General features: G+C 55.0%; 2 gene segments (V, D, J or C); one reads left to right on the top strand and one right to left on the bottom strand.

Annotated features, from left to right (window-relative positions):
* Positions 1–202: 202 nt before the first annotated feature.
* Positions 203–12,394, bottom strand: LOC128846277 (Ig epsilon chain C region-like). The segment is given in 8 exon segments: positions 203–833; positions 1,061–1,236; positions 5,469–5,807; positions 6,148–6,474; positions 6,623–6,949; positions 7,339–7,638; positions 9,772–9,802; positions 12,380–12,394. Coding segments are annotated over 8 exon segments (1,599 nt in total).
* A 161-nt stretch (positions 12,395–12,555) lies between these two features.
* The window catches only part of LOC128846276 (Ig heavy chain C region, membrane-bound form-like), a 31,639-nt gene continuing 24,106 nt past the window's right edge, over positions 12,556–20,088 (top strand). Inside the window, 4 exon segments of the C gene segment in view lie at positions 12,556–12,591; positions 13,557–13,866; positions 15,303–15,461; positions 15,499–15,879. Of these exon segments, the coding sequence occupies positions 12,556–12,591; positions 13,557–13,866; positions 15,303–15,461; positions 15,499–15,879 (886 nt within the window).

Below are 20,088 nucleotides of genomic sequence, written 5' to 3'. Positions count from 1 at the left end.
TGAAGAGGTTGAGGGACAAAGGCCCTGCTCTATGGTTTTGTAGCTAGGCCCCCACCTCCTATTGGGGTCAGTTCAGTGGGTACCACTCAGTCTATTCCCCATGCCCGGTGGCACCTCCTACAGACACAGTGCAGGGTCTCAGGGGCCCCTGAAAGTCAGGGATGGAGGCTGTGAACAACAAGGAGCCCGCATTGAATATTTATTTATTTACGGTCACTCAGTGCAAACCACAAAAGTCACAAAAAACAGCCGGGAGCTAAATATGCAACATTCAGAGCAATAGAGACAAAGCCATTTGTAATCCGGCCCCAGGTGTGGGGCTGGCTGGCTCAGAGGGACAGGGAATGGGGCACAGGGCCCTTACACACTAGGGGGCACCAGCTCCAATCTAGCCCCAGGGTGGAGGAATGGGACATGTGGCCTTTCCCTCTAGGGAGCGCTGGCTCTGATCCAGCCCAGAGCAGGGACTGTTGGGCTCAGGAGGGTGGGAAGTGGGAGAGGGGTTGTTTCCTCGCTAGGGGCACTTGTTCCCTGCATGATGTGAGTGGTCCAGTCTTAGCCCAGCTCCCAGCAGCGTCCCCAGTGGCTGAGGGCCGATTAGGCCATGTGGGGCGAGGTCCTGTCTCCCCCCAGGGGGGTCTCCCAGAGGCACAGCACTGGTGGGGGGCAGCTGTGGGACTCAGGGTGGTATCGCCAATGGAGCCGGGAGTCCCGGCCCCTTGTCTCTGGGCGGACGGGGGCAGCGGCCCCTACACCACGCGCTGGATCACGTTCTTGTACTCGGGCCCCCTCGCGCGCTTCAGTTGCACCACGGTGGAGAAAAGCCACTTCACCTGCAGGGGAGAGAGAGCAAGGGTGAGAGGGGTCAGCACTGGGAGGAACTGCTCTGTCTGTGTCATTCCTTCCTGCTTTTATGTCTGTGTCTCATTCATTCAGTCTGTGTCTTATTCACCCATTCTTCCTTCTCCTTCATTCTTCTCTTCTTTCTTTCCCTTCCATGCTGTCCTCTGTGCTGAACTCATTCATTCCTTCATTCCTACGTTCGTTCTCTCTCTCTCACCTTGAACAGGGTCACGGTGGCGCTGTAGCACACGCTCAAGAGGAAGAGGGTGATGAAGACCGAGATGGTGGCCCAGAGGCCGTCTAAGTCCTCGTCGCCATCCTCACTGCAAAACTCACCTGACATGATCACCTCTGTTGGGGGGAGAGAAAGAGACATCAACTCTGACTCAGCCACTGTGACAGAGAGAGTTTGGACTGTGCGTCCAACACCAACCTGCCTATTCCCTTCTCTACCCATCCTTCCATCCCTCCAGTCATCTATCTCTGGATACATCCATCCATCCCTGACCCCAAACCATCCATCATTCCATCCCTAGACACACCCCTCCTTCCATTCATCCATCTCTAGATGCATCCATCCATCCCCACTCACCCCTCCATCCATCCCTGACCACAAATCATCATCCCTAGACACACCCCTCCATCCATCCATCCCCACAAACCATCCATCCGTCCATGCCTCCACCATCTATCTCTAGACACCTCCATCCATCCATCCATCCATCCATCCATCCATCCATCCCTGACCACAAACCATCATCCCTAAGAACATAAGAATGGTCATACTGGGTCAGATCAGAGGTCCATTCAGCCCAGTATCCTGTCTACCGAGAGTGACCAATGCTAGGTGTCCTAGAGGGAGTGAACTTAACCGGTAATGATCAAGTGATCTCTCTCCTGCCATCCATCTCTGCCCTCTGACAAACAGAGGCTAGGGACACCATTCCTTACCCATCCTGGCTAATAGGCATTAATGGACTTAACTTCCATGAATTTATCTAGTTCTCTTTTAAACCCTGTTATAGTCCTAGCCTTCACAACCTCCTCAGGCAAGGAGTTCAACAGGTTGACTATGCGTTGTGTGAAGAACTTCCTTTTATTTGTTTTAAACCTGCTGCCCATTAATTTCATTTGGTGGCCCCTAGTTCTTATATTATTGGAACAAGTAACAACTTTTCCTAGACACACCCCTACATCCAGCAATCTATCCATGACCACAATGCCCCCATCCATCCATCAGTCCATCCCTAGACACACCCCTCCATCTATCCATCCATCCATCCCCACAAACCATCCATCCATCCAGGGCCAGCTCTGGCTTTTTTGCCGCCCCAGGCAAAAAAGCCTCCCGCCGCCCCCCCTCCCTCACGGGGAGCGTGGCAGGGGAGGGCGCCGAGGCCGGCCGCAGGCCCGCTCTCCCCAACTGGCTGGAGCGCCGGGGGGAGGGTGGCGAGCCTGCCGCGACTCCGCTGGTGGCCGGAGCGCCGGAAGGAGGGCGGAGAGCCCGGCCGGGGCTCCGCTCTCCCCGGCGGCCAGAGCGCCGGGAGGAGGGTGGCGAGCCCGTTGCGGCTCCGCTCTACCCGGTGGCCGGAATGCTGCGGGGAGGGCGGCGAGCCCAGACGCGGCCCCGCTCTCGGGCCGGAGCGCTGCACCGCGCCGCCCCCCTCCAGGTGCCGCCCCAAGCACATGCTTGGTGGGCTGGTGCCCGGAGCCGGCCCTGCTTCCATCCATGTCTCTGTCGTCCATCTCTAGACACATCCATCCATCCATCCATCCCTAGTCGCACCCCTCCATCCATCCACCCACGCTGCCTGCTGTGACTAAATGAAGGATGCAGAGCCTCCCAGGTCTCATCTCACTCATCCCATGTGACCGTGGCCCTACACCCTGGCACTGAAGCTTGGCCGCCTGTTGAATTTCTCTGTGCCTTAGTTTCTCTGCCTGTGAAAGGTGGCTCAGGATCGCTCTGAGGTGTGCGAGGTGCCGGGATGCTGCCATGGTGGGCGAGCTCCCTAAAGACCAGGATGGATGGATTTCACATGTGTGCCTCTATGACCCTGCTCCCAATGTAACGAAACACCCAGGAGTCATTTCAGATGGAATGCAGCCACCTCTGGGCCTGTTTATACCGGGCTCTCTTGCCCAGGTGCAGCTGGTAGTTGCCTCGGCTGAGGGATGTGGGAAGTTTGAACACTGTCACTTTTATGAACAGAGCCACAAGTATTTTAAGGATGGGATCTAAGGTCTCTCTGACATGAAAGATGCTGCTCCCTGAGCATGGTGCCCCCTACTGAGCCCCCTGCCCTAGGGATGTCTGGAGAACAGGTGCATGACTCTGTGTGGGTGCATGTTTGTCTCTCTGTGTTGTGTGTCTCTCTGTGTGTACAAACACAACAGCCCAGGTGGGAGGGTCCCTGGGTCATGCCATGTTACAGGTGTGTCCATCTGCACTGGACTGAGCTCTCTTTCAGCCACCCCCCTGCACTCTCTTACTCTGTGTGCCCCTGCGCTGCCCAGGATAACAGCCCTAACACTGCCGCTGCAGGCTACCCACTCTTTAATGCCAGGTGTGAGCTCTGTGCTTGGTACTGGTGGGTTTGATTCCTGCACTCGCCCATCCAGCTTTGGGGCTAATACACACATGCAGGGGGGGAGGGGGAAGGTGTGTGAGTGAGGGGCTGGGTAGGAGATGGGGCATCTGCATCATCTGTCCCACCCTACTGCCTGGGCCCCCTATGTCACCAGAGCTAGTGAGACTTTAGATGAGTCCCTGCTTAGTGTCTGCTCCAGATAACAGCCCTACTACTGCTGCTACTTTGTGGGGACTGAGTTCCAGGAGCTGATCCCTGCTGTGGGGTGTTTGCTGTATGTTGTCCTATCTCCCCCCTCCCCAGCCGCCGCTGCAGGTAAGGGGTGGAAGGAGACCCCTTAGCCTTCTAGCCAGCAGAGAAAGTTTGTGTGGGGGTCAGGGTATTTGAATTGCCTTCTCCCCACTGACTCTGTCTGGAAAATCCCCATGGGGCATCTACTCCTCTCTGAGGTAGAAGGGATTGTAGGGTAAATGCTGATACTGATACGGTGCCCCCCGGGTATGCATGGGTTATAGCTTAGAGAGGATCTCACCTCAGTGAGATGCCAGGGATGGCTTGACCATCCATCGATCCACCTACCCACCCAGCCATCCCACGGTCCATCCATTCTTATCTCTAACTATCCTCCATATCTTCCGTCCATCCATATAGATCTATACCCATCCATCCATCCATCCATGCATCCATCCATCCATCCATCCATCCATCCATCCATCCACACATGCAACCCCATCCACTTATCTATCATCCCTTTATATATTATCCATACCCAAACATCCATCACCATATGTCTCCATTAACACACAGTCATCCATCCATCCATTGCCATATTCACCCATCCATTCATCCTCATCTATCTATCATTCACCATCAGTACCAGCCCGTTCATCCATCCATCCATCCATCCCCATCCATTCTCATTTCCTATCACCATCCATCGCCATCGGTACTGATCCATTACCATATGCACCCACCCATCCATTGATTCATACATCCATCTGTCCCAACCCATCCCCATCTCTAGCCATCCATCTATCGCAGTCCATCTATGGCCATCCATTTATCCATCCCTTCATCCTTCAGAATGGGTACCCCTCCAACCTTCACCATAGATTTATCCATCCATCCCCATCCACTTATCCATTGGCACCGCACCTGCGAACCATCCAGCCATCCTTCCCTCAGTGCAGCACAGTCTAGTGGGACTGGGTGGGACTCTCAGAACACCTGGGTTCTGTTTCTAGCTCGGTAACGGACGTGACCTTGGGCAGGCCCCTTCCCCTCTTGCTGTCTGTTTCTTCTCCCTCTTTCTCTATTTAGGTGTGAGCCCTTTGACACAGGGACTGTCTCTCACGGTGTCTGTGCCATACCCAGCCCAACAGGGCCCTATCTGAGTTGGGGGTGGAGGTGCTACTTTAATCCAAATAATAATCTCTCTCTCTCTCTCTCTCTCTCTCTCTCCCTCTCTCTGTAATATCTGTTGGTCTATGAGTCCTTCCCTCTGAAGTATGTATGTATCCATCTAACCATCTCTCTGAATACCTGGCCTTCCAACTGAGCTGGCCTTGGACATATTTATGTGTGTAATTGTCCATTTACCCCCCTCTCCATCACTGCTTTTGTGGTGTGCATGTACCCATGTATCTACCCATCCTTCCTCCCATGGCATCTGCACATGTATCTACCCAACCTTCCTTCTTATGGCCACTACCCATGTATCTACCTATTGTTCCTTCCATGGCATCTATCCATGTATCTCCCCATCCATCCATGGTATATATGTATCCACCCATACAGGATCTGGGAATTGGCATCCCCAGCCTTATAGCATCTTGGTTTCTCCCAGCCTGCAACCTGGGATCTCGTCCACCTTGGGCGACCTACAGATTTCACCCAGTCACACCACAACAAGGAGACCGGGGGTGAGCTCAGACTAGTTCCATTTATTCACTTGTTGTCATTGGGGGCACAGAGATTATTTACAGGAAGCTGTACTGGACAATGCTAGCAGTGGGGCTGGGAGGAGCCGTCTTCATTTACCGGAGTCTTTGCTGACACTGCGTTGGGTGAACTTCATCTGCAGGGCTTCGTGGATGACCATGCAGGTGTAGATGTCCCCACTGTTCCAGCTGGCCTTGCTGACTTTCAGCTTGCTGTAGAGGAAGAAGTTTGAGTCGCCGGTTCCGTCCTTGATGGGCTGGGTGGTGATGTATTCCAAGCTCTCGTCGGGTTTGTGGTTCTTCATCCACTGCACGGAGATGTTCTCGGGGAAGAAGCCCCGCACCAGGCAGGTGAGGCTGACCGAGTCTTCAGAGCTGCTCAGCTCCTCGTTGTGGGGGCGCAGGAGGTAGATGCCTGGGCCAGAGCGCCTGCCTTGGGTGGGTGGGGACGGAGGACACAGATGAGCCATGCACATCACACAGCTGGGGCCACGCGGGGAGAAGGATAGGGTGTGTGTGTGGGTGTGTGGGTGTGCATGCGGGTAGGAACATCCCCTCTCTCCTCCAGGATGGAGGGGCTGGGGACTGCGAGCTGGTAGTCCTGGAGTGCAGGATGGGGTATAGGATGGTCTCCATCTCACATGGGCCGCAAAGGGACCCAGGGCCGGGATCCAGGTTGCTGGGTTTTGGGGCTTCCCCTTAAGGAGCACCCCTCCCTGCTGGGGATTGGGATAGGGGAGTCTCTCCCCTTAGGGACCCTGCTCTCCTCTTACCTGGCTTCTTGGAGATGGATTTGATGAGGGGTGAGGGCAGCTCCGAGTGCTCCACTTTGCAGGTGAAGGTCTCTCCGGCTTCCCAGTCGCGGGTGAAGATGGGCATGGAGCTGGAGGCGGTGAAGGTGCCATTGAAATGATCAGTGAGGTTCACGGGATCAGGGACAATGGACCCTGGCTTCTCCCGGGACCAGACCACCTGGAGGCCGGAGTCGCTAGGCAGGTTGACCACCAGGCAGGTGAGCATGGGGCTCTGGGCCACGTACAGGGCGGCAGGAGATGGGGGCACCAGGAAGACCTGAATGTTGCTGGGAGATGTTGTTTCTTCTGGGGACAAGAGAGCGCAGGTCAGTTGCTAGGCCTGGTCTCCCCTGTCCAAACCCATCCCATTCTCCCCCCACATTCCTCTCCCCACTCAAGCCCAGCCTGGTGTCCCCCTCCCCTTCCTAGGAAGCCTGGGCCCACTCAGCGTCACCTCTGCACTTGCGGGCATGGTCCTGATTTGTGGTGGCACTGCCCGGGTGGGACACCTGGCAGGTGTACGTCTTCCCCTCCAGCCACTCGTCCTGGGAGACACTGGCATTGCTGCGGGTGCTGAAGGTGCGGCCATCGGCGTCCTTCTTGGCAGGGGCGGTGTCACTAGGAAGTAGCCCGGGCTCGCCGTCCACCAGCCATTCCACCGTCAAAGTCTCGGGGTAGAAGCCGGAGATGAAGCACAGCAGCTGGATGGCACCTGGCTTGGTGGTGCAGGAGGAGTGGAGGACGTGCACCTCGGGGGCGTGGGGTTCAGTGGGGATGGGCTCTGGGAGAAGGGTGACAGGAGTTAGTTGTTGTACAGACCCCTCCTGAACCCCCGCCCTGCTATCTGCAGCACAAGGCTCCCTACTGAGCCCTCTGCCCCTTTCTCTGCATTGCAGCACCCATCGCTTCTCTTGGCGTGGTGTCTCTTTTCATCCCTCCACCCTTCGGCGCATGGTCTCTCTCTCTCCACACCCAACACTGTCTACCTGTCCCCATTCACTCCCATCTTTCTGTGGTGTCTCTCTCTCCATCCACCCACCACAGCGACTCCATCAGCTCACAGCACTAGCAGGCTCCCATCCTCTCTCCCTGCAGCAGTCACCAGAGCAGGGCCCTGAGAGACCCCCAACCCCTCCCTTCCCCCCCCGGGCTGCGCCGCGCCGTCCCTACTTGGGATTTCCTTGGAGATGCTGGAGCTGGTGGGCTGGTGCTCTACGGTGCAGCTATAGGTGTCAGACTCCCAGCTGCTGGCCGGGACGGTGACCTGGCTGCTGAGGGAGTAGAGGCCGCTGGAAGGTTGCAGCATGGAGGGATAGGTCTTCACGCCCGAGGAGCCGACGTTTGGGCTCCATGTCACGGTGACCGGCTCGGGGAAGTATCCTTTGGCCAGGCAGCCGAAGGTGACCTGGGACGTGGTGACTTCGCCAGTGCAGGAGGTCAGGGGAAAGACAGACGGGGCCGTGGCGCTAACTGCAAAGGGAGAGAGAGCGAGGCCATGAGACACAGCCCCTACCGAGCCCCTGCCCCGCTCCATGCAGCACAGGCCCTAGCGTGGCACTGGGGCCAGCACTCAATGCCGGGGGAGAGCGTCCCCTAGCGGAGCCCCACTCTGCTCCATTCAGCACAGCACAGTTTGTGCTGAGACTAGTGACAGTTGCAAGGTCTTATTAATGTCTGTGTGTAAGTGGGTGCCTGAGATAGGCTGCCCCCCGTCTTCCAGGTTGTGTCACAGACTGACCAGGACCAGGGCCCCCAATTCACTTGGTGCTAAACAGACCCAGTCTGTGATCCGGGGCCTCATTACACCGGGTGCTGCAGAGAGACACAATGACAGACAGTCCCTACCCCACAGAACTTACAGGCCAAATAGGCAAGATAAAGGAAGGGTCAGAGGGGAAACTGAGGCAGAGAGCGAGGAAGGGACCTGGTCACAGCAGGTCAGTGGCACAGCCAGGTAGAGAAACCAGGAATTAGGTGACGAAGTGCTGAACTGTCAGAGAAATTCCCGTTGGAGAAATCACAGCATCTGCAGCTAGAAAATGACCCAAGATTTTGACCAAGGAACTGAAATTGGGGGACACTTCTGGGCTCTCCGAAGAAGTGTCGTATCACTAACCTTTGGGTCTTCAGGTCTCCAGCTGATGTTATACTAGCAACTTTAGCTTGGGTATGAATAGTAAATGTTATATTCTCATTAGACTCCTAGGTTCATTGCTAACATCATCAGCCCCTAGTGGCTAATTAGCAATTATGTAGCTCAAAAACACGGGGTTAGATGTCCTGGGAACTCACTTGAGACACCAGTAAGAAAGACTGGGACTGTCCAATTCAACCCGGGACATACGGGCCCTTTGGGTTAGAGTTCGGGTTATAATTACACTATGGGTTAGCGGTTATGGTTAGGTGCTGGGGTTAAGGGCTACAGGGAGCTGGGGTACAATTAAGGGTGATGGTTTAATGGTTCGGGTCAAATACCTTTCTAGTCTCAAGTTCAATATTTGACGTGTTGTGATTGGATTTCTAGCCAATTTTGTAACCATTCAACCTTCAGATACTAACTGGTTCTGCTGCCATTTTCCAGAGGGAATTAGTGAGATTCATGGGTCCTATCCCAAGGGGTCAGTTTGCCACGATGACTCATAATTCTGATGCTGGGATGCTTGATACCCAACTGGAGACACAGAAACCCTAGTGCTCAGAGGGTCAAGGTGGGGAGGTTCGGGTTAGAGCTGGGGTTATGGTTAGGGGTATAATTGGTCGTTAGTACTTGTATCAGAGTGGTCTAGAAAACCCAATCTAGGACCAGGGACCCATCGCGCCAGGAGCTTTACAGAGAAATAACAATGAGGACACTACTGATCCCAGGACCATTGCAGCCTAGGCAATCTAAAGTCAGGGTTCGGGGGATAATGTGGGGAGGTTAGGGTTAGGGGTTGGGTTTGATGAGAGGGTCAGAGTTGGGGGGTCAGAGTTAGGGAGTAGGGGCTAGAGAGCTGGGGTTAAGGATGAGGATAGGACTATAGGGAAAGGGCGAGGATTAGGGTGTTGGGGTTAAGGAATGGCTGCATCTGTCGGGGGTTAGGACGCTGGGGTTAGGGTCACGGTTAGGGAGTTAGGACAGAGTTGGGTGTCTAAGTAGTTGGGTTTAAGGTTTGGTTCAGGGTCATAGTTCTGGGGTTAGGGTAAAAAACCTTCCCTCCCCCAAACTCAGTAATCAACTGGTGATCACCACCCTTAGCTCACGACCTTTCTAGCCAGATTCCCACTCAAGAAACCACTCAGATTCTAACCAGTTGGGATGAAGATTTTCTGGACACTTTCCCAAACTCTACGGGAGAAATCTCCCAAGAATTCCAGCTGCCCAATTTCTAGATGCCCAAACTGGAGGCGCCTTGGGGAGCACTTACCGGGGTCTGCATCTCCAGTGGGCTTTAGCCGGAGACGGCAGAGCTCGTCCCCCCGGAAGGGAAGCCCAAAGCGTCTCCAGCTGAGCGCGCCGCAAAAACGGGGCCAGCTCAACTCTAAGGCCAAGTTAGGAACCTGAGCTCTGAGCTGTCACCTCTGAGCTGCCAGTTCCATCCAGCCCCAGGCAGCCGAGCTCACCTCTCGCTGTGCTGGGAAGCCCCACGCTGGGCTCTCAGCACGGACCATGAGCGCAGAGCTGGTGGAGGGAGGCAGGGCCGGCTCAGAGAGACGCGTTCCTGCACTCGCTGAGTTCAGGGGGTTACCTCCGACAAGGGACATGCCAAAGGGGAAATCTGTGCCTCAGGTTAGACAGTTTTTGGTTGGAGACAATTAAATCCCCTTAGAAACAATTCAGCTGCTCCCCCCAACCTCTAATTGCAGCCCCCCAACCTTGAGTGCCCCACGTCTGCTAATGGCCCTGAGTTCTGACCCCCAGGCTCCTGCTAGCCCAGCCCTGCGCTCCCCCCACCCAGCTCTGCCGGTGCCCCTCACTCCCTATCCGCAGCCCCTGCTACCCAGCCCTACCCCACCCCCCAGCTCTGCTGGTCCCCCTCATTACCCACCTGCAGCCCCTGCTAGCCCAGCCCTGTTCTTCCCCCAACCCTTCTGGTGTCCCTCACTCCTGACCCGCAGCCCCCTGCTACCCAGCCCTGGGCTCCCCCCCCGCTCTGCCAGTGCCCCTCCCTCCCGACCCACAGACTCCTGCTATCCGAGCACTGCCTCCCCAGCCTTGCCTGTGCCCCTCACTCCTGACCCACAGCCCCTGTTAGCCCAGCCATGCCCCCCACCCAGCTCTGCTGGTGCCCCTCACTCCTGACCTGCAGCCCTCTGCTATCCCAGCCCTGCCCCCCCCCACTCTGCTGGTGCCCCCCATTACCAACCTGCAGACCCCTACTAGTCCAGCCCTGTCTCCCCCAAAGCTCTGCTGGTGTCCCTCACTCCTGACCCGCAGCCCCTGCTACCCAGCCCTGCCCCCCAGCTCTGCCAGTGCCCTCACTCCCGACCCGCAGCCCCTGCCAGCCCAGCCCTGCCCCCCCCAGCTCTGCCAGTGCCCCTCACTCCCGACCCACAGCCCCTGCTAGCCCAGCCCTGCCCCCCCCAGCTCTGCCAGTGCCCCTCACTCCTGACCCGCAGCCCCCTGCTAGCCCATCCCTGTTCTTCCCCCAGCCCTTCCGGTGTCCCTCAATCCTCACCTGCAGCCCCTTCCAGCCCAGCCCTGGGCTCCCCCAAACACCACCGGTGCTCCTCACTCCTGACCCACAGTCCCCTGCTAGCCCAGCCCTGGGCTCCCCGCCAGCTCTGCTGGTGCCTAGGGTGACCAGATGTCCCGATTTTATAGGGACAGTCCTGATTTTGGGGGCTTTTTCTTATATATGTGCCTATTACCCACCATCCCATGTCTCAATTTTTCACACTTGCTATCTGATCATCCTCACTCCCCACCTGCAGCCCCTGCTAGCCCAGCCCTGGGCTCGCTCCCTACAGTTCTTTCAAAGCTGTTATCCCAGCTGATAGGTGGAGTGTGAGATAAGCACCTCTGTTCCCCCGTCTCTACTGGGGGGCACAGCCTGGCCTGTGTTACCCAGTCCTGGCCTCCGCAGCATATCCAGGCTGTGCAGGGGAGCCATGTGCTGCACCCTGCCCTGGTATCGGGTCCACACAGGGGGACGAACCCCACTGCCCTTCATAGGTCAGAACAGAGCACAACACTCCTGGCTCCCAGCCCCCGGCTCTAACCTACTCCCCTCCCAGAGCTTGGGAAAGAACCCAGGAGTCCTGGTTCCCAGCCCCCCGCTCTAACGACTAGACCCCACTCCCCTCCCAGAGCTGGGGAGAGAACCCAGGAGTCCTGGCTCTCAGCCCCTGGCTCTAACCTACTCCCCTCCCAGAGCTGGGGAGAGAACCCAGGAGTCCTGGTTCCCAACCCCCTGCTCTAACGACTAGACCCCACTCCCCTCCCAGAGCTGGGGAGAGAACCCAGGAGTCCTGGCTCCCAACCCCCTGCTCTAACGACTAGACCCCACTCCCCTCCCAGAGCTGGGGAGAGAACCCAGGAGTCCTGGCTCCTAGCCCCCCACTCTAACGACTAGACCCCACTACCCTCCCAGAGCTGGGGAAAGAACCCAGGAGTCCTGGCTCCCACCCTTGCACTTTAATGATTAGACCCCACTTCCCTCCCAGAGCTGGGGAGAGAACCCAGGAGTCCTGGCTCCTAGCCCCCCACTCTAACGACTAGACCTCACTCCCCTCCCAGAGCTGGGGAGAGAACCCAGGAGTCCTGGCTCCCAACCCCCTGCTCTAACGACTAGACCCCATTCCCCTCCCAGACCTGGGGAGAGAACCCAGGAGTCCTGACTCCTAGCCCCCCACTCAAACGACTAGAGCCCACTCCCCTCCCAGAGCTGGGGAAAGAACTCAGGAGTCCTGGCTCCCAACCCCCTGCTCTAACCTACTCCCCTCCCAAAGCTTGTGAGAGAACCCAGGAGTCCTGGCTCCCAGCCCCCCGCTCTAACGACTAGACCCCACTCCCCTCCCAGAGCTGGGGAAAGAACCCAGGAGTCCTGGCTCCCAACTCCCCGCTCTAACTACTAGACCCCACTCCCCTCCCAGAGCTGGGGATGGGAATCCAGGCGTCTTGCTCCCCTCTCTAGCACATTCTCCACACCATTTATCTCTGATAGGGTTAAAACACCCTCTGCACTCATGTGACAAGCCAATAGCAGCCACTTTCCTGTGATAGACTCACCAAATCACCGGCCATGTTGGGTCGTGGCCCGGCACTGTAGACTGGGGGGTTCTGTCCGGGAGTCCAGCTCTGCTCTGTGTCTGTCGTGTAACTCTTCTGAGATATCTTTGCCTGTGAGACATCCCCTCTCCTCCCCCCCGATGGAAGTCAAGATAATTATAGATTGAGAGCAAGAGATGACGCCCACTGGATTGCTTTCACTGTTACAGCTGGTGAGAAGGTGTGAAAATTGGACAGGTGGGCGAGCACAGGGGGCTAAGACCAGGGTGAAAAAATAACATTGGTGTGACTTTCACTTGCGTAAACTTCCCCTTTTCAGCCCGTGTTGTTTGTTGGTCAGTTTTCCCCAGAGATTGGTCATGAAGGCCGGAGAGCTCAGAAAAGATTGAGGCCTCCTGGGGGGTCTTTTTGAGAACCTGCCATGTGGGAGGGAGAAGAAAGAAACATTATGGCTGTCCCGGAACTGGGGATAGAACCCAGGAGTCCTGACTTCCACCCACCAAGGATGGATAGTGGGTGTGTATGGGGATAGATAGATGTCCTGTACGTAGTTGCACACAAGTATGGTTTGGAAGATCTGTGTGCACAGAAGGGCAGGGACCGGAGGAGAAAGTGCGTGTTGAGTTGTCTCATCCATCCATGACTCATGGAGGGCTCTTCCCTAGCTTTACCGAATGGTCTTGTCATCAAATAGAGGAAGGGGCTTAGGGAGCTGGCTTTGGTTCTCAGATCTACCACATACTCCCTCTGTCACCTTGGGGAAGCCACGTCATCTCTCCAGGCCTCAGTTTCCCCATGTGTTCAATGAGGGTAATGATGCTTACTTCACACTGGAGAGCTGAGGAGGGCTGGACTCAGGTTGTGAGGCGCTTGGGGAATATTTGTGCCTTGTAAAGGACCAGAGTCTCCTGTCAGCATCACTCGCACAAACCCAGAGCTATTCCACCGGAGTTGCTCCAGGTTTACACTGGAAGAGCCGAGGTCCGAATCCCATTTCTCGTGTTTTTCGCCCAGCGCTAGGACACCCCTGCACAATGGAAAGTGAAAGGCAGAGAGAAGGTCTGCGACCGGCCCAAGGTCCCACAGCAGCTGGGAATAGAACCTGAGTCCTGACTCCTTTTCCAGTGAATTGATCACTGGGCCATACAGCCACCGGGCCATAGAAGGAGGTGGATAGCAAAAATCCACCCCCCCGTCCGTCTTCCCCCTGGTTCCCTGCTGCACCCAGACTGGCAGTGCTCCCCCGGACACAAGCCTGGCCTGCCTCGTAACTGGCTATTTACCATCACCAGTGAACATCAAGTGGAATTCTGGCAAAGTGACCCAGGGGGGCAAGGATTTCCCAGAGATGACGATGAGCGACGGGCTCCACACCCGGAGCAGCCTGCTGATCCTCCCTGACAGGTCCCGGCAGGGCGACACCTACCAGAGCGATGTGACGCATCCAGGCACAGCAAAGACAGTGTCGAAGACGTTCCCTCGGGAATGTAAAACATGCGGTGGGGGAGGACGGGACAGCCAGGCTGAGATTTTCAAAGCGCCTAGCGGGTCTGGGAGCCAGTTAATCTTAATCCACATCCCGTAGGTGCCTCTGGAAAAATCTCACTCTGAACGACTGGGGAAAGTTTGGCCCAGTGTTGAAACACGCTGAGCCCTGGTGCTTTGTCACTGCAGAACTCCTGCCCCCAGCGCCCCCTCCATGGACCCCTGAACGAGGAAAACCTTCGGGTGAAAGGCACCCCTGGGCAGAGACCTATGTTCCACTAAGGGGGAGAGTCTTCAGCCCTGCCTAAAGGATTTAGGCATATGGATCCTATGGGAACTTGGCATACAAACCCCTTAGGCACCTTGAGAAATCTTAGAACACAGCTGGGCTGAAGTGGCACCTAAGCCCCATGCTGGCCCTTCTGTACAGGGGAAAACTTCGGCTCAGCGCCTAACTCCCTCCCCCTGCCCCTCCCCCAAACCCAGTCTCCTCCCACCGGGGGAGGTAGAACAAAGCCCATTTGCCACCTCAGTCCAAAGCCTCAAAGCAAAACCAGAGCATCTCAGAGCACAGGGTCCCAGCCACCAGGGGCCCCTCCGGCGTTCAGCCGGCTGGATGGGCAGCCCCCCCCCTTCCCCACTAGGTCACCTTTCCTGCATGTTTCCTAGGCCTCCTGCCTGGTCCGCTTTCCTCAGCACTGAGCCAGAAGCTCTCCCTTATACAGACTGCAGCAAGCCGGCCCATGAAACTACAATTCCCAGCAACCACTGGCCTTAAAGCGGCTACACCCGCTTACAAGCTAGTACTCGCTTACCCCTCTCTGTCACGGAGCTGTGTGTGTTTCTTGCACTCCGGCTGTTCTTGGGCATCTTTTGAAATGGATACAACCCCAGAGCAGCAAACCTAGGCATTCTGGGGTCAGAACTTCAATGGGTGTAAATCATCTGATCTGCACTGAAGTCAGTGACACTGTGCTGACTTACATCAGCTCAGAATTTGACCCTTTATCTGTAGTCAGACACAGTCAGTCCTAACCCAGGTTTTCTTCTGATGCCATGTCATGCTGTACAGTGCCCCGGTCCCCCTTAAATAGGGGACCTCAATTGAGGAAAACAAGTTCAAATAAACACACACAGCTCAAGTTCCAGCTTTGTCCCTGCTGTTTACCAGGGAGAACACACTCCATGAAGCACGTGCAGAACGAATGCACGGAGGCATTTAATATTTGCTCTGTTCCCATTTGTTTTAATCCCTTACATGGCTGTGAAAAATCTCAGCCCTAGAGGCTGAATAAAGTACTCAATGTAAACATATCACAATAAGGTGGGGTTTTTGCTAGTGCTGGGAGGACTGTAGGGTTAGCGCTCTCTCTGGAAGGGGACTGGGGATCTACAGAGCGTGACACTGGACTGTGTTTTCCCCTCTATCTGCTCTCAGGGTGTGGTTTGACAAGGCCCCCCGAGGTTCACCTGCTGGCCCCCACCTGCGAGGACAGCTCCACAGAGAGCCAGCGGGAGCTGGTTTGCCTCCTCCTGAGCTTCTAACCTGGCAAAGCCGACAGGTGGATGGATGGAGACTATGAGTGTTCTGATGGAGGTGGGTGGATAGATTAGATTAGATTAGATTTCAATAGTCTTTTTCTGTCTTTCCACATTATTTGAACTGGTCAATGACATCTCTTTGCATTTCTCAGCCTGCCTCAGAAGCTCACTTGACCCAACCATCTACTTAACCAAACCCTCCTATGAAGACGTCATCAAAAATTCTGGTCACGTTACCTGTCTAGTTCTGGGCTATGACTTAGCGGCCAGCAGAATCGCATGGAAAGTGGATGGGAAAGTCAGCTCCGCGGTGAAGACAGAACCCCTCAAGATGAACAGCAACGGGACCACCAGCCTGGTCAGTTCTCACCCTGTGTCGCTGGCACAATGGGGACAAGGCACCGAATTTACCTGCAAAGTGACCACACCCTGTTCTGGAGAACTAACCCAGGACATAACCATGAGCAACACAGGTGAGTAGCCCTGGCATCTCAAAGGGAAAGGCAAACTTCAGTCACTGTTAATTGAGATTAGAGGGTGAAACTCACCCCGCACAAGTCGTAGGCAGCCTCTAAGTCCCAGTTAAACCTCCCAAGTAGGACTTTAGCGGAGCCTAGGCCCTCAGCACAGGGACACCCCTGCAGGTGTAATTAGTATTTCCCCGGTGAAGCTCTCATTCTCAATCTCTCATTAATTTCCACGTGCACAGTTTTCCCAGCATTCCCTGCCTTATTAAATTCCAGCTCCTCCAAGAATTTCACTCCCTTGGCTCCCTGGGATCCGGGGATGAGGCCTGTTAGGGACTTAGTGTCCTATTTGTGACTCTGTTCTGATGTGCGTATATACTTTGTACCTCTGGAAATCAGGCTTGTCACCCAGCATCTGGCCTTTCAGGACTATTTCTGGTGAGACTCTCTAAGGGTATGTCTACACTATGAAATTAGGTCGAATTCATAGAAGCCGGTTTTATAGAAATCAGTTGTATACAGCCGATTGTGTGTGTCCCCACATAAAATGCTCTAAGTGCATTAAGTCGGCAGACCGCGTCCACAGTACCGAGGCTAGCGTCGACTTCCGGAGCGTTGCACTGTGGGTAGCTATCCCACAGTTCCCGCAGTCTCCGCCGCCCATTGGAATTCTGGGTTGAGATCCCAATGCCTGAATGATGCAAAACAGTGTCGTGGGGGGTTCTGGGTACATGTCATCAGGCCCCTCCCCCTCCATCAGAGCAACAGCAGACAATCGATTCGCGCCTTTTTACCTGGGTTACCTGTGCAGACAACATACCACGGCAAGCATGGAGCCCGCTCAGCTCAGCTCACCGTCACCATATGTCATCTGGGTGCTGGTAGACGTGGTCCTGCATTGCTACACAGCAGCAGCTAACTAATTGCCTTTTGGCAGTAGATGGTGCAGTATGACTGGTAGCCTTCATCAGCGATCTGGGTGCTGGCAGACGTAGGGCTGCATTGCACACAGCAGCGGCCCCTTGCCTTTTGGCAGTAGATGGTGTATTAAGACTGATATCCATCATCGTCGTATTGCAGTTCAATCATGGGCACCTGGGCAGACATGCTCAGTCCTATTGAACTGTCTTGACAATAATGGCTATCAGTCTTAGTACACTATTTTCTGCCAAGCACCCAGAAGATGCCGAGGGCTATCAGTCATGTTGCACCGACGTATGCCAGCTTAAGATGTAAAAAATAGATTTGTTCTATATTCATTTGTTTCCCCCTCCCTCCGTGAAATCAATGGCCTGCTAAACCCAGGCTTTTGAGTTCAATCTTTGGGGGGGGCATTCTGTGTCCTGGAGCATATGCAGAGCCAGGACATGCCAAAGCATAACCAGGACCAGCCGAGGAGGCGATTGCAGCGCGGCGACGAGAGTGATGAGGAAATTGACATGGACATAGACCTCTCACAAGGCACAGGCACCAGCAATGTGCAAATCATGGTGTCACTGGGGCAGGTTCATGCCGTGGAACGCCGATTCTGGGCCCGGGAAACAAGCACAGACTGGTGGGACCGCATCGTGTTGCAGGTGTGGGATGATTCCCAGTGGCTGCAAAACTTTCGCATGCATAAGGGCACTTTCATGGAACTTTGTGACTTGCTTTCCCCTGCCCTGAAGCGCCAGAATACCAGGATGAGAGCAGCCCTCACAGTTGAGAAGCGAGTGGCGATAGCCCTGTGGAAGCTTGCAACGCCAGACAGCTACCGGTCAGTCGGGAATCAATTTGGAGTGGGCAAATCTACTGTGGGGATCCACGTTGCCAGGGCAATCAAAGAGCTGCTGATATCAAGGGTAGTGACTCTGGGAAACAGGCAGGCCGTAGTGGATGGCTTTGCTGCAATGGGATTCCCAAACTGTGGTGGGGCGATAGACGGAACCCATATCCCTATCTTGGCACCAGAGCACCAAGCCACCGAGTACATAAACCGCAAGGGGTACTTTTCAATGCTGCTGCAAGCCCTGGTGGATCACAGGGGACGTTTCACCAACATCACCGTGGGATGGCCGGGAAAGGTACATGATGCTTGTGTCTTCAGGCACTCTGGTCTGTTTCGAAAGCTGGAGGAAGGGACTTTCTTCCCAGACCAGAAAATAACTGTTGGGGATGTTGAAATGCCTATTGTGATCCTTGGGGACCCAGCCTACCCCTTAATGCCATGGCTCATGAAGCCGTACACAGGCAGCCTGGACAGTAGTCAGGACCTGTTCAACTACAGGCTGAGCAAGTGCCGAATGGTGGTGGAATGTGCATTTGGATGTTTAAAAGCGCGCTGGCGCAGCTTACTGTCTCGCTCAGACCTCAGCGAAAAGAATATCCCCATTGTTATTGCTGCTTGCTGTGCGCTCCACAATATCTGTGAGAGTAAGGAGGAGACATCTATGGCGGGATGGGAGGTTGAGGCAAATCACCTGGCCGCTGATTACGCGCAGCCAGACACCAGGGTGGTTAGAAGAGCGCAGCAGGGCGTGGTGCGCATCAGAGAAGCTTTGAAAACGAGTTTTGTGACTGGCCAGGCTACGGTATGAAACTTCTGTTTGTTTCTCCTTGATGAACCCTCTGCCCCCCCCACCCGGTTCACTCTACTTCCCTGTAAACCAACCACCCCGCCCTCCCCTCCCCTCCTCAAGCACCGCTTGCAGAGGCAATAAAGTCATTGTTACTTCACATTCATGCATTCTTTATTAATTCATCACACAACTAGGGGGATAATTGCCAAGGTAGCCCGGGATGGGTGGGGGAGGAGGGAAGGAAAAGGACACACTGCAATTTAAAACTTTAACTCTTATTGAAGGCCAGCCTTCTGATGCTCGGGCAATCATCTGGGGTGGAGTGACTGGGTGGCCGGAGGCCCCCCCACCGTGTTCTTGGGCGTCTGGGTGAGGAGGCTATGGGACTTGGGGAGGAGGGCTGTTGGTTACACAGGGGCTGTAGTGGCGGTCTCTGCTCCTGCTGCCTTTCCTGCAGCTCAACCATACGCTGGAACATATCAGTTTGATGCTCCAGCAGCCGGAGCATTGACTCTTGCCTTCTGTCTGCAAGCTGACACCACCTATCATCTTCAGCCCGCCACTTGCTCTGTTCATCCCGCGATTCAGTCCGCCACCTCTCCTCTCGTTCATATTGTGCTTTTCTCTAGTCTGACATTGACTGCCTCCATGCATTCTGCTGTGCTCTGTCAGCGTGGGAGGACATCTGGAGCTCCGAGAACATATCATCCCGAGTCTGCCGTTTTCTCCTTCTAATCTTCACTAGCCTCTGTGAAGGAGAAACATTTGCAGCTGGTGGAGGAGAAGGGAGAGGTGGTTAAAAAAGACACATTTTAGAGAACAATGGGTACACTCTTTCACGTTAAATTTTGCTGTTCACATTACACAGTACATGTGATTTCATTACAAGGTCGCATTTTTCCTTTTATATTGAGGGCCTGCCGGTTTGGTGTGAGAGATCACTCATGCGGTGCCAGGCAACAGATTTTGGCTTGCAGGCAGCCATGGTAAACCACAGTCTTTTGGGTTTTTTAACCTTCTTAACATGTGGGAATGGTTTCAAACAGTAGTGCGCTCATTTCCCATACCAAGCACCCATTGGGTTGGCCATTTAAAATGGGTTTGCAATGTAAAAGGAGGGGCTGCGTTTTCCGGGTTAACATGCAGCACAAACCCTACTAACTCCCCTCCCCCCAACACCCAATTCTTGGGGATGATCACTTCACCCCTCCCCCCCCACCGCGTGGCTAACAGCGGGGAACATTTCTGTTCAGCAGAGCTGGAATGGGCACCTCTGAATGTCCCCTTAATAAAATCGCCCCATTTCAACCAGGTGACCGTGAATGATATCATTCTCCTGAGGATAACAAAGAGAGATAAGGAATGGATGTTGTCTGCATGCCAGCAAACACCGGGACCATACCCTGCAATGCTTTGTTATGCAATGATTCCAGACTACGTGCTACTGGCCTGGCGTGGTAAAGTGTCCTACCATGGCGGACGGGATAAGGCAGCCCTCCCAGAAACCTTTTGCAAAGGCTTTGGGAGTACATGAAGGAGAGCTTTCTGGAGATGTCCCTGGAGGATTTCCGCTCCATCCCCATACACGTTAACAGACTTTTCCAGTAGCTGTATTGGCCGCGATTGCCAGGGCAAATTAATCATTAATCATTAAACA

The sequence above is a fragment of the Malaclemys terrapin genome, chromosome 12 (genome assembly GCF_027887155.1).
Source record: "Malaclemys terrapin pileata isolate rMalTer1 chromosome 12, rMalTer1.hap1, whole genome shotgun sequence".
Taxonomy (NCBI): Eukaryota; Metazoa; Chordata; order Testudines; family Emydidae; genus Malaclemys; species Malaclemys terrapin.
Note: the sequence above shows the minus strand (reverse complement) of the source record. Positions and strands in the feature narration are given on the sequence as shown.